Source organism: Mustela erminea, chromosome 4 (assembly GCF_009829155.1).
Source record: "Mustela erminea isolate mMusErm1 chromosome 4, mMusErm1.Pri, whole genome shotgun sequence".
NCBI lineage: Eukaryota > Metazoa > Chordata > Mammalia > Carnivora > Mustelidae > Mustela > Mustela erminea.
This window is the reverse complement of record NC_045617.1, coordinates 63,750,478-63,764,707: the sequence shown is the minus strand read 5'-3', so window position 1 is coordinate 63,764,707 and position 14,230 is coordinate 63,750,478. Positions and strand designations below refer to the sequence as shown.

Below are 14,230 nucleotides of genomic sequence, written 5' to 3'. Positions count from 1 at the left end.
AGAACCTTGTATCTGATAATACTTTTGAGGTAAAATGGGTGTTCTAGTTTCTTAATGTCTAGCTATTCATTATCTTTTGAGTTACTTCTGTTTTAGAGGATGACATTTTTAGCATTGTTAGTTATCACTTCAAGTCCTCTACCGGCCACGGAATTTTTGAAAATTTTTGGTATAAATAATCACCCAGGTGACTTTCTTCTAAATTTATAATGAGAAACATTAACCTCATATTTTGAAAAACACCAAGAGCCAACTAGCCAACAGAAGCACTAAGAAGTATGTCCAATCTCCCAGTATGCCACCCAACAACCCATCTTCACATTTCCACACACCAGAGGGGAATTAACCTACAACCCATACTGTAAAACCATGATCAGAGAGGAATGTGGACAAGGAAAATAGAAGAAACTACTTGCTGTCTCACTCCCTGAGTGATCCCATTTCAAGCAGGAAGATGAGAGAAGAATGAACCTTTGCTAAACCACACAAACATTCCCTGAGAAGTCTCTTAGGCCATTTCCCTCTGGTGGTAGCACTGGAGAGAGGCTGTATAGGATCTGTGTGTTGGGTATTGGTCATTGAGGAAGAAGTCCAGGGAGCAGACTCCCTGAATCCGTGAAAGTCCCTTCAAATGTGTTATGGGAAACCTAAAATAAGCAAGATCCTTCAAGCTAAGAAAAAGCTGCTTCTCATTTTATCCCATGTTCTTATTATTTTGCCCCATCCAAAGCATCTTTTAAAAACTCCCTTCCCCAGAGTTGAAAAAGGAAAAAAAGCAAGACCAAAAACTACAAACTAGGAACAAGATTAAACACCTGGTTTATTGGGAAAAATTCATAATGAAAACTGCAATTGCTTATCCTGCAACTTACAAAATAATAATTTGATATATAAAATGAATTGGTTTTCACTATGTAAATACAAATGGTTAAAAAAAAAAAATAGTCCATGTGATATATCCTCTATTTGCCATTCAGAGAAATCTCACATCCCTGAATTCTGTGTGTCTCACATCAGGTATTTTGTATCTCTTTTTCCAAGGAAGACCAGGTTTGTCTACATTGAAGGTGGTGTTTACAACCGCAATCTACCAGAAGCTGTGTCTATATGATTAGAGCCCAGCCAAACCTGAGATGAACAATTCAAGCCACTTCCTCTCCTTCGGCTATTTTAATGACTTTGTGAGAGGAATGGAGCTCCGAAAGCTTTACTAAACCACTGGTTCATGCCTATCAGTCATGATGAATGAGACCCAGCCCATCTTTGAATCCATCTACTGTGTTCCTGAACATATAGACACAAAAGAGTACAGATTTATTAATACAGCATTTTCCCACACCCCAACCCTATAAACCACTTTAAAAGAAAACAATTTCATCTTAACCTTTCACTACATAAGGAGGCCTTAATAATGCTGCAGGCTTTGGGTATGAAAGAATACTTTCCTAGTTGCCATAGCATGGTAACAGAAAGCTTCACAAAAAAGATCAGGATATTAGCTAGAAATTCTCACAAACAGTATGCATTGAGGAAGCTTTTTAGCTTCTTTAAATAAGTGAAGGCTTGGAAAATATTTATTTTTTGCATTTCTTTTAGGATCTTTGGTCACTGACAATTCTTACTAATCTCTCTCTCTCTTTTCGTTGGCTCTTAATGGACACAGTCCATTCCACCTGGGAAAAGCAGAAACTCGATCAGGTCAGTCCAATCTTTGAAGCCTTCTCATTTTTGCCTTATACAGTGGTTACATTTCATATTCATATTCTTTTACAAATGTCATATAAATGGTATTTATAGATATAAGGGGATATTGGCATATTATAGGTCATTAGTTTAAAGAAGTAAGCTTTGTTTACAAAACATATATAAAAGATGAATATGAAACTGTAACACCATTTAAGAAATATTTTCTCCCAAATTATTTTAGCATTGACTAGTTTAATGAGATGAACACTGCCCACAAAATGGGTTCAAAGGATGCTGGCGAAGGCAGTATCTTGCTCTGGGATCCATCTTGGCAGCAGTGATCTTCTGCTCACTCCCACCTTAGGCAGATGTGTAGAAGTACCTGGGCTTGGCATTACCCAAAAGGTCATCTTCATAGTTGGGAAGGCAACAGAAGAAGAAGGCACAGCCGATCAGGATAATCGTGGCTGCCCACCCAAAACCATAGGCCCAGTTATAGATGTAAGTGACAGCAGGGTTGGCATGAAGGTTGAAGGTCTGGGTGTACTTCACAGGGTAAATCACCAGGGAGATGATCTGGAATACGGCTAAAGGGAAGAAAAACATCCCCAAGTGAATACAAATGCACAAATGAATGCAAGGGAACAACAGGTCAACTCCCTCTTCCACAACTGGTTTTTGTCTTTAAATAAGTGTTAAATCCACTTCCTGTCAATGAAAGGGACTTGGGGTGGGGGGATCTATTCGGCATGAGCCAGAACATGTTATTGACTCTTGTATGTCAGAGAGACCTGGCACTGAGCAGAATGCTGATTATATGAAACACAGATGAAAGGCAACTAGAGAACCCTTCTTTAGTACCTGTGTAAGCATTGTGTTTACTAAAGTAAAAAGTGCAAAACTCTGGTGTACCGTTGAAAGCAGGGTGGTAGGTTTTCATCTTGGTATTTCCTGTGCCAAACATTTCCTTGGTATTTCGTGGGCTAGTAAAAATAATATATATATATACCTACACACATGTGTGTGCACACAAGCACATACATTTGACAATATTGATCTTTAACAGCACATGATTGGAATATTCATTTAATAAATGAGTAACTAAATGAATGTACAAGCCAATGATGTGAATGATCAACAGAGAAACACCAGGAAAGCCTGCAGAGGAGGCAAGAATCTGAGGAGTAAATAAAAAGGGAGAGATGGAGGTCAGAGGGAACAGCATTCCAGGCTGGGGGAAGAGAAACACCGGAGTGTTCCTCTTGGGGGAGTGTAAGGAGGATCTAAGAAAGAAAACACAGGTCAAGAAGACTTCTATTCTCTTTGGCATTAGAGTCACCCAATTACAATTACTATTAATCATATTAACATTTTAAGCAACTTTAAATAAAAGAACTTGATTAAATTGATATTTGTTTTCTTTTTTCATGAACATGCATAACTCCATGGAGCTATAATGAGCACACACATGCTATGTTGTGCTCTGTATTCTTTTCACATCATATTTCCCATGTCTGTTGCCACGTCAGAGGATAGGAACACATTTTCGCTCTGTAACATTAAGACACTAAGTCTACACCCAGCAGTGCCAACCAGTTGTGCTCCAAGAGCCCTAGTTCTGGTACTCCATTAATAAATGTTCACTCTGACCACACCCACCTGCATCACTAAATCTCCCATACTGCAGAATCAGCTCTATGATACAAGTTCCGGACCTGGCCCATTCAACGGAGTCTGGTCCCACTGTAGAAAAACTTTCTATGACCCGCTACATCATAAGATTGTAACATTCCTTCTATAAGCAAAATGGGCTCAGCATGGGGCTCACAGGAGGACAGCCCTGGAGCCACAATGGAAAAAGTGCAGTGATTGTTGTCAGCTGTTGTTGTCAGCTCTGGTCCCTCAAAGCAGGGTGTCACTGGACATGGACGTGGGGTCACGCAGCATGGACTGGAAACATGGGGTACTGCCTGAGACACAGGAGGAAAGGGACCTAGACCTAAAAGCCCATGTCTCCGTTACTTTTGCGCATGGTGACACATCTCCTGACAACAGACCTGGAAGTGTAATTGTCAAGGATTGTGGGTTGGACAGTATTACAGAGATGCCTACTGAAGGTAAGAATGAAGAACCTGTCTTACCAGCCAGGGCCAGGAGGCCTCCAATCACTCTGAGAAAGACGAGCATCTGGGGTCCGCAGAGGGCAAAGAAGGACAGGATGAAACAAATCACCAGGATGATAAAGCCACAGAAGAGCATGGCGGCCGCTGCCCTTCCCCACGCTGTAAGAGAAAAGAAATGAATAAGACACACAGGCCACATTTAAAAATTACCTATCAATAGAAGTTTTTTTTAAATCTTCTACTACTTATATTTGGTAGAAAGACAGTGTTTTTGACGGGAATTAAGCATTTCCATATCTCAAGGGAAGAATAGGCAATTCATACGGAAGGCACTAATATAATACCTTCTCCCCTCAGACTTGGCGTAAATGTTTCTAGCTCTGAAATGAAAGTTAGAATTCATTCAACTCTTTCTCATGTAATAAAGAGGCCATATAAACGGGTATATTTAAAAGGCTCTCTCCTTCTTCCCCTCCCTACGCTCATGCTCTCTCTCACTCTCACTGTCTTGCACTCTCTCAAATAAATAAATAAAATAAATAAATTTTAAATAAAAATAAATAAATAAATTTTAAAATAAATAAATTAAATAAAAGGTTCATGCAAGTTCTAACATAACATATAATAAACAACACTTTTGGTATTGAAAAATTAAGTTATAATGTCTTTAGGAAATGGTTCAAATACCTTTAAAAAGATCTTTGTTTTGTATTAATGTTTGGTCCTGTGCCAAAATAACCATTGAAAAGCATACTTATGACTAGACAGAGAGGTGCACTAAAGTGATTTAATTATAAAGAAGCTTTGATTTTTATAACAAGTTTAGGTATAAACATATCCCATTGTTTGTCTAAATTTTAACTTCTGAAGTATTCAGAATTTATAGCACAAGAGTTCTTAATGATGGATAGGACTCAAAAACAATCAAGATGAAGTGAAAATTGAGTTCTGGTTTTGAAAATCTGCGTGGACACCTCTAGTCTTGTATTGTTCTACCGTCAGCCCATGGAAATAGGAGAACCATGATACCCAGGTTAACAATTCCAGTCAGTAATTCCTGTTGTGCAACCTGCACTGATTTCAAAAATCTCTTCCCACACAACCTGCTTTCTAGAGGGCTTAACTGACATTGATGATGTAATTGCCCTGGCCAGGCACTGTGCTAAGAACTGGACATGCATTAGTTCACTAAATATTCACAGTAACTTTTAATGTCTTTTTTTTTTCCTAAGAGAGGGAGGCAGAGGAGGCGCAGATGAAGGGGAAAGAAAATCTTAAGCAGGTTCCACGCTGACTGCAGAGCCTGATGTGGGGCTCTCTCTCACGACCCTGAGATCATGACCTAAGCCTAAATCAAGGGTCAGACGCTTAACCAACTGAGTCACCCAGACACCCCCACAATACCCTTTAAAAGTTCATACTACCATCATTTCTTTACTGGGGCACCTGGCTGGCTCAGTTGGTGGAGCATGGGACTTTTGATCTCAGGGTTGTAAGTTCAAGCCCCACGTTGGGTGTAGAGATTACTTAAAATTAAAAAAAAAAAAAATGTTTATCATCATTTCTTTAGAAATGAGGATATACTAAGACTTTGAAAGTTCAAGTGACCTGCCCATTGCCACATAGCAATTGCCACTGTGAGTGGTTCAGGCAGAGTTTGATTTACAACCTGGATAAATCCAAAGCATGACTCTTCAGATACGTAATTTATATCTCATAAAATTTACTCTTTCAAATTATACAATTCAGGGGTCTCTACTATATTCACAGGGTGGTGCAATCATCACCGCTTATAATTCCAAAATTTTCATCACCCCCAAAAGAAGCCCCATATCCATTAGAGGTCATTCACAATTCTCCCCTACCTCCAGCTTCCAGCAACAATTAATCTAGTTTCTGTCTCTATCAGTTTGCCTATTCTGGACATTTCCTATAAATGGAATCCATACAGCATGGCCATTTGTGACTGTCTCCTTTCACCTAGATTAGTGGCCTTAAGGCTCATCCGTATTTGCAGGTACCAGTACTGCATCCCTCTTTGTGGCCAAAAAAATTCTGTTGTACAGCTCTCCCACATTTTATTTATCCAATCATTCATTCACTGATGGACGAACACGCGCTCTTGACCTACTCCTCTGTATTGTACTTGAGAAAGAGAGTCATGTGCACATCCGCCCAGGTGCACTCCTGACCCACTGAATCAGAACTCAAGAGGTAGTACCCAGGAATCTGCACCTTACTGACATTTCTTACATCCATGCTAAAGTGTGAGAAGAACTGAGAGAGATTATTAATCTCCTTATGGGACCAGATCAGCCCTGGCAAAAACAAGAGCATGTAATTTTCAGGATGTGACCCATCGTCAATTATAGCCACATTCTATAGATTTTTTTTTTTATGGCTACCACCAATCATTACATCAATTAAATCCAACTATTAAATTCAAAGAAGTAGATACTGATTTTTCCTTTTGAGTTCACAGGTTACAAACCATAACAAAAGGTGACATCTACATAAGCATGCAGAGGAATGCAAACGTTGGGGAAAGCTGCATAGCAGAATGTGAATTCTCAATAACAACAATAAAACTCCCTAACAAAGAGCATATTTTGATAACCAAACTTTGACAGTCACAGATTAATGTTTTGTAAGTATAGCTAAACAAGTCGTGCATGATGTAGCTTTGTAGAGTAACATCAATAATTACTCCTATTTATTTGGGGAAGATAAATACAGACTATTGCTATTACTACTCCCTCTAACATGATAGCTGAGGTGTAATTTACAGAAGTTTGAAGTACTTGAAAGAAATTAAGAAACCAGCAAGCGAGTTCACCTAACCTGAAGCCAACATGTGAGCACAAACAGAAACACAGCCCATGTTAAGCACCTGGCCTATGCTGTGTGAAATAATTCCGTCGTGGCTTGTTTACTTAACATGCTGAGTCTAAAGAAAATCAAAATGGCAAATTAAGTGGCTTCTTGTCTTGAGAAAGGCTTCTCTGGAAGTAGAAGGCATGTAACCTGCTCCTACAGCATGGGAACACCCAGAATGAATCACTTAACTATCACTGAAGACCCAGATTTTGGCACGGTTTTGAAGATCTGGCTGATGAATATGGAGTAAGACAACCTGCCTTCTCATATCAATGACTGTGTTGCTGTAAAATGATGAGATGGACCCTCCCAGGTCTGAGCAGGGTCAGCCCAGCCCAATATCCTGCCCGAGAAGGGGACCAACAGCCATGTAGACATGGCAAATCTCCATGACATACATTTTGAAAAGCTGAGATGAGTCTGCACCCCCAAGTACCTTTGGTCTTACCTAATTACCCAGAATGAGCTTAATACCTGCAAATTTACCCAACCCTTTGGGGAACTATTTATATTTTTATATTATACCATGATCTAAATTATACCGTTATCTACTGACCCAACAGAAAAATATCAATTTTTTAAAAAAAAAAAAAAATTTTTTTTAAAACTTGTCCATGACTGAACAGACGGATGGTCTTTGGCTCTTCAAAGGCAGAATGTGCTTCTTCATTGTGAAGACAAGTTATTGTGAAGACACCATTATTATTTTATATGCAAATTGTATTGCCTTTCCTAATTGTGGTTTGTGATAGAGGGCGGGGAAGATTCTTGTTCTCAATTAGCACTCTCTCAACAGAAACCACAAATCAGGTAGGACTCCAGGTAACCAGATTCCATGTTTCTGTGCAGGAACGGTTTCTGTTTGTTCTGTCCCCTTAAGGGAAGATGAATTTGGTGTTATTTATGATCCATTACGTCCTAATTTTTTTTCTAAGTGCCATTTGGACAAGTTCCTATTATCAAAGAAACCAGAGGCCTTATAAATCCACTTGTAAATAGGATTCATTAAAGATCCATTTGGATGAAGAACAGCTTACCTAATTTTGCCATCACTTGCAAAGATTAAACCTTAAATCAACACTAACAGTCACTGAAGAAATTCTGACTTTTTTCCCTAGGAAATGCTTTTAAACATTTTGTATGAGAAAAATGCTGTATCTTTTTTCCAGTGATGACATGTGAAAACACGATGTTGCAAGTCAAATACAGCTAGGAAAAGACCAGTGAGGTCAACTGATAAGAAAGGAGCTAAATAAATAAATAGGTAGACAGTAGAAATAAGTTCTAAATAAATACCTTGAATGCCAAGCTAGAAACCATTAACCAAACTGAAGCTTGTGGCGGGGTGGGACGACCACCAACAACAACAACAAAAACTGTAAGATGAGAGCACTATTAATATTTTTAGTATTGTGAGCAACATTTGGCAGACTGTCACTAACCGTTCCTCCAAAGTTAGTTTTTCTTTTAATGAATTTGCTGCATTCTTTTTTTTTTTTAGTTTTTTTTTTTTCATAAAGATTTTATTCATTTATCTGACAGACAGAGATCACAAGCAGGCAGAGAAGCAGGCAGAGAGAGAGGAGGAAGCAGGTTCCCTGCTGAGCAGAGAGCCCAATGCGGGGCTCGATCCCAGGACCCTGGGACCATGACCTGAGCTGAAGGCAGAGGCTTTAACCCACGGAGCCACCCAGGCGCCCCCTTTTTTTTAGTTTTATACATGGCTACCATACCCTGACCAGAACAGTCTGGCCTAGCCCCTTACTCCGTGTCCTGCAGACACCAACCTGCCACCCAATTTGAGTAGGGCTCCTTTCCAGAACAACAGATTCAGCTATTAATAGTACAAAGGCCCTACCTAGTAAATCTGAGAACAGGTCAGATCTCATACTGGTTGTATAGGGTTCTTTATGTCAGACTCTTTAGGTCACAGAACTGAAAACTGGATAAAATCCTGGGTGAAAAAATTAAAATGTTAAAGATAACCCACGGGTGGAGTATATATTCAAAAAGACTGGGGCGTGTCCAATGAGGAGGTAATGGGCAGGAACACAGGCCAGGGCCTCTGAAACTGGAAAGCGTTTACAAATCACGTGGCTATCTTGTGAAATAACAACCTTCCAGGTAATGCTGATGCCCCTCGTCTGGACATGTTGATTTGCAAAAATTAAGAGAACAACTCGTCACAGGCCTCCAAAAATACCTACATCGAAGAAGCGAGTTTGCAGAAGCTTTAGAAGGCAGTAAAGCAAGGTCAAGGTCCCATGGGATGGCATCCAGCTGGTGTGAGATTCTTTACATGCTCCACATTTTCTCCGGAAACTGAGCCTGATGATAACTACTTACCACTGGGTTTTTATAGAACCGTGATACGTTCTCTCTTTATGGTGTTCTTTTAAAGCCTCAGTGGGGAAACCATCCTACCCAGGAAGATGTGAACACTGGGATTTGTACCATGAACATAGACAAGATAACTAGCAGGGAATCGGGGAGCAATCCTCACAGACTTGAAAGTGGGTCAGATGAAAAAGGCTAGGAAGTAGCATTTACGTGGAAGCATACTTGAGCTCCATCAGTACAAGACAAGTACTTTTAGACAGAGAGCAGCATCCAGAGAACTGAATTAAGTTGTGGAACAAAGGGAAGAGGCTTAGCTTGTCGTGGGTGGTGTTGATGAGCAAAGACTTTGGTGAAAGCTTGAACAGGTGCACTCTTATGTCCTTCTATAACAGCCTGGGCGTCTGTGTCCGCTAGCAAGGAGAAAACAAGGCCACTTAAAAGGGAGTGAGGCTTCCGGGCAGTTCCTGCTAAATGCAGCCAGTGAGCCAGTCGTTGGTTCCCACACATCTGAATCTTATAAATCAATATAAATTTATATTTTTAATTATGAAAATCAATTGAGTGGCCAATTTTTTATTTTGCTGTGTAAAAACCATGAACATCCACCCACAGTGAATAATCTATCCCACCAATGCCTAATTTCATAAAACCATAACATTTCTATACCTCACCCTGCCTCCCCGTCAAAGGGTCTCACGAGCCTAATCTCAACATGAAGTCCTTTAAGTTGAATTTAGCGCGATATAAACCTATTCCCTTTGTGCTTATCTTTCTCATCTCCTATACATTTAAGAACCATAGGGCTAAATGATCTAAAAACAGGTCCTATAATACTCTGATTCCTGGACTTACCTAAGACTGATTTCATGTAAAAGCAAAACAAACCAAAACAAACAAACAAACAAACGAACAAAAAGCAGAAAACAGCCCATTCAATGCACTGTGCGGTATTCAAAGGCGTCTGGTAAAAAGGAGGCTCTGTACTTGTGAGGCAGGCACTCTAACTGAGCTGCCCTGGGTCCCCACTGCCATTCCTGGCGCATAGACTCATCACCCTTAGTCTCCACCCTGACAAGTAGGTGCCTGCTTTGGATTTGAAATCTGTATCACTGACATTTAAAATAATCTCCTGATGTATTTTTTTCTTAAAACTGGAGAAGAAAGGGTGCTGGCAGAACAAAAACAGGATGCAAGAGCATGCGTGCAAATCCAAGTTTGCATTTTATGTATGGGTGAAATCGGACCAATCATTGCAATGCTCTCTTCCTGTTTGGACAAATATAAATGTGAGATTCTCTCCATGCTCGACATGCTCATGATTTTGCTTAAAAATTAAATGGGTATTTGTGAAACTGGGTATTTCTGTAGTTGTTAATATCATGTAAATGCAAATTTCAGGGGATAATTTAGTTCATTTATGAGGGAAAATGAGGTGATGTAGCAACCTGAAATTCTTTTAAAAAACCATCGATAACTGTGAGGAATATAATATTCTGCATTTTACATCATTCCAATGGGTAGTATTATGTTCTGCATTTTACATAGTTCTAAGAAACTATTTCCCTTTACAAAAACGTCTCTATTATTAGTATAATTGCCAAGACTTGCCAGGAATAATCTGTGCTTTTAATATCAAAATGAACATACTAATGTTATGAATATTAATTAATAGAAAGAGATGGTCAAGCACTTTGTAATAAAAAGATATACTTTCTTAATCGTATTTACTCAATGTAAATCACAACATTTACACTCTAGTACATATCAAGAAGTTTTTTAAGAGTCAATAACACATTCAATCACCTATATTAAGATATTATTTGATTTTATGTTTAAGATTTTATTTATTTGACAGAGAGAGACACATTTAGAGTGTGAACACAAGCAGGGGGACTGGGAGAGGGAGAAGCAGGCTTCCCGCTGAGCAGAGAGCCTGATGTAGGGCTCGATCCCAGGAGCCCTACAGGCAGATCCCAGTGAGCCACCCAGACACCCCTAAGATATCATTTTAATTAGAGCCATCCACCTTATTCCTTGTTGTGTTTATACATGTGTAGGAGTGTGTATAAACTGCTTACTACATTTTAGAGAAATCTCCTGTAAACATATTGTTTTCCAAAAAGCCTTACTGGTTATCTGAAAATCTCCAAAGTTGGAGATGCCTAGAAAATCGCCCTACAGTGTAGGAATCCACAATTTCGATATTTGTGAAGCAAAACTAGCCAATAGTCAATGGCAGAAAAAATGAAGTGTAAGTATAATAAACACTCAACTCATCTCTGACACAGGAACCTGAGATGGACCTCTCTCTGGGGAGTTCACATCTACATCCTTCTTCCCACGGACAAATAATGACAGGGGATCCTGGATTCATGATTTGATTCTAGGTCTTGCACAAAAGCTTCATCTAATGTGTTACTGACACATACTTATCTTTGCAAAGGTCTATAGGAGTAACTTAATTGGGATGTTAAAGCCACCACCCACTTAACGAATATCAGTCTTGCTGCATCGTAAAGGTAGCAATAGATTTTTTTTTAACTTGGAAAACTGAACTTTACCGAAGACTAATTTCTACATCAATTTGAAACATATTTTATACACTGGATCAGTGTTGCCTTTAGCATTAAAAGAGTTAATGCTTTAGACTTCTAATTAAAAAATTAAACCAACAAAACCTGTTTATTCCCTTCTATATACAAAGCACTATATCATTCTGAGGCTCAAGACACCACACCCTACAAAGGTGAGCTCATCTTGCAAGTCAAGAAAAATAAGAACTGCATTGTAGTGAGTTTCCCAAGAGGGCTGGAGTCACAGCCAGAGCCTTGCAGGCCAGATCATGTCCCAGCAATAGCTGGTGGTTCTACCAGCTTCTCTCTTCCTGTGGTGCACTAAGTTGACTTCACATGAGGGGGGATTGCAGAGTGCTCTTTGGGTCTGTACTCTTTGTTCTGAAGTATGATTATCAAGTCTGCTTAAAAACACACCTGTTTAAGCAGTCCCGTTAAGTTCCCCTACAAGAGACTGAGCGCCAATGCATTTTAACTAAAAGATAAAGCATATTACTCCAAAGATATCAATTCCCTTTTAAAACCTAAAAGATCTCAGATAATAGAAACACTGGCAGGCGCTCTATTTGTTTTAAGAGAGAAAAAACACAGACTCTAAGGAAAGGAGAAATTCCATGCAGTCTTTACATTTTATTAGCTGCTAACGAGGACCATGCCTCCCTTTGCGGGAAAGCTCCTAGTGGGAATTTCCAAACAGTCCACAGTAGATAAGATACAGCACCAAGCTCTGGATAGGGGCCCCCAGAACCACAAATAAACACTGTGCTTGGAAGCCGTGGGCCACTTCAGAGTAAAGAATCAAATTAATGGGTCCTAGGCAGGGAATGAGAAACGGCAGGGTAGCCTTCTTTCTGAGTTTAAAACTATTAAATTCAGTTGCTAAGGCCCCATTCAGTAGCATTTAGCTTTAAGTTTGGATTAGGCTCCTACTTAAACCCTCCTCTCCCGCACCCCAGGCAAACACTGCTAATGACAAGAGATCCGGGCTCTTCTTCCCCACTGTCCTAAGAAGGGAGTGGCAGCAGACAGGACTGTGCTCCTCTCCAGTCCTGCCTATTACGTAGGACACCAGGGCTGCCCCCATGCTGGAAAAATAAAACACTCGATCTGCACTATATGAAATTTGTCAACTCCGCTTCCTTTTGCTGGTGTGGAAGATGTGTTTGCTGCGTCGATTTTACATCAGATTAAAGTAAGTAAGTTTTTCTAAACAACAATGGCGGACTTAAGTCCAAAAGACACCCCCTAAAGCTAACAAGAACTAGCCTGCTGCTTAAAAATACTGCGGTCCCTCTTGAAATCATGACTGCTAACACTTGGACGGAAAGGGCCTTTTTGTTGCTCTCACTTAGTTCGGGTTAAACGATACACCGACCTTGGCGAAGGCACATATTTTAATATTTTATTTTAATCTCGTGAGGAATCAGAGGAGGTGGTGGAATGGTAAGAGATTTCAGTGGGTCTTCAAGAAAATACAGTTTGTTCATTGTATTTCCTCACCTAAACCTTTTCGACGGCTGAAAATCTCCTCTGGCACATAACCGACAAAGCCTACAGGAAACATAGTTTAAACTAGGGCCGTTTTCGTTTCAGTGTTGGGTCTGGTTTTGGCCACTCAAAGCTGCTACTGCTTTCTTCTGTTCAGGTCTGATGCCTGAACCTAAGCTCTAAACACACTCCTCCCCACCCCACTGCCATCACTCTCTACCGCTGTCCCAGTTCAGTCCTTTAACTTGGGGCGGTCTCCGAAGGCGGCGGAAGGCCCAGCCGCAGCCCGGAGGGCTTCCCGGAGGCGGCGGCACTCACCGTACTCCATGAGGCTCTGGCAGCCATCATCGTAGGACCCGCTGCCGCCGCCCTCATGGAAGCATCGCCACCACAGCGAGGACGTCTGGATGTGGTCGCTCGACTGCAGCCAGCCGCGGCCGGCCAGCGCGATGATGTCGAAGGCGATGGCGCTGAGCAGCAGCAGGGGCAGGATCCACCTGCAGCGCTCGCAGGCCAGGCCGCAGCGCAGCATCTCGACGGTGGCGGCGCGGAGGAGAGGAGCGCGCGGGGCTCGGACGCCGCGGAGACTGGCCCGCCAGCGCGGGCAGCGCGACAAAAGGGAAGAGGCCGCAGGGAGGCGGCTCCCGGGAGGACGCGGCTCGGGGCGCCCGGGCCCCACCTAGATTCCGGTGACTCACGGCGCGCCGCCCCGACCTGCCCGGCCGGCCCGGGTGTGCGCGGGGAGAGGCGGGGCCGGGCTCGGGTTACACGGGGCGTGGGGGAGCCTAACCCGCCCGCGCCCGGCCTGGAGCCGCGGGGCGCCCCGCCCGGCCAGGGATGGGGTCCGGGGGGCCCGGGCTGCCCCCACGCGCGCCTCCTCGCCTCCCCACTGCCTCATTTCCCGCTTCCTGGCGCCTCTCACGCCAAATGTGGTTTTCACAGTGCCTCACCGGGTGCCCGTTTTAATCCGTGCAAACCAGCTCAATATTTAATCTCTGCTGTCGGATAATGGTCTGACTTTAAACAATCCCATATTTAAGTTTCAAGCAGCTTGAGATGGGTATTCACGTTGTACCTGTGTGTCAAGGCTGCACTGCGTTTGAACGTAGTGTGCGCAACCCAGAAGCCCGTCCCTGACCTTCC

At 41.7% G+C, this 14,230-nt stretch overlaps 1 protein-coding gene across 1 annotated transcript; it reads right to left on the bottom strand.

Moving 5' to 3' along the window:
• Positions 1–799: 799 nt before the first annotated feature.
• Positions 800–13,808, bottom strand: PERP (p53 apoptosis effector related to PMP22). Its single transcript, XM_032339394.1, has 3 exons — positions 13,406–13,808; positions 3,828–3,968; positions 800–2,273 (listed from the first exon to the last, which is right to left on the bottom strand). The coding sequence occupies exons 1-3, from the start codon at positions 13,617–13,619 to the stop codon at positions 2,047–2,049; spliced, it is 582 nt and encodes a 193-aa protein (XP_032195285.1). The 5' UTR covers positions 13,620–13,808; the 3' UTR covers positions 800–2,046.
• Between the last annotated feature and the right edge of the window lie 422 nt (positions 13,809–14,230).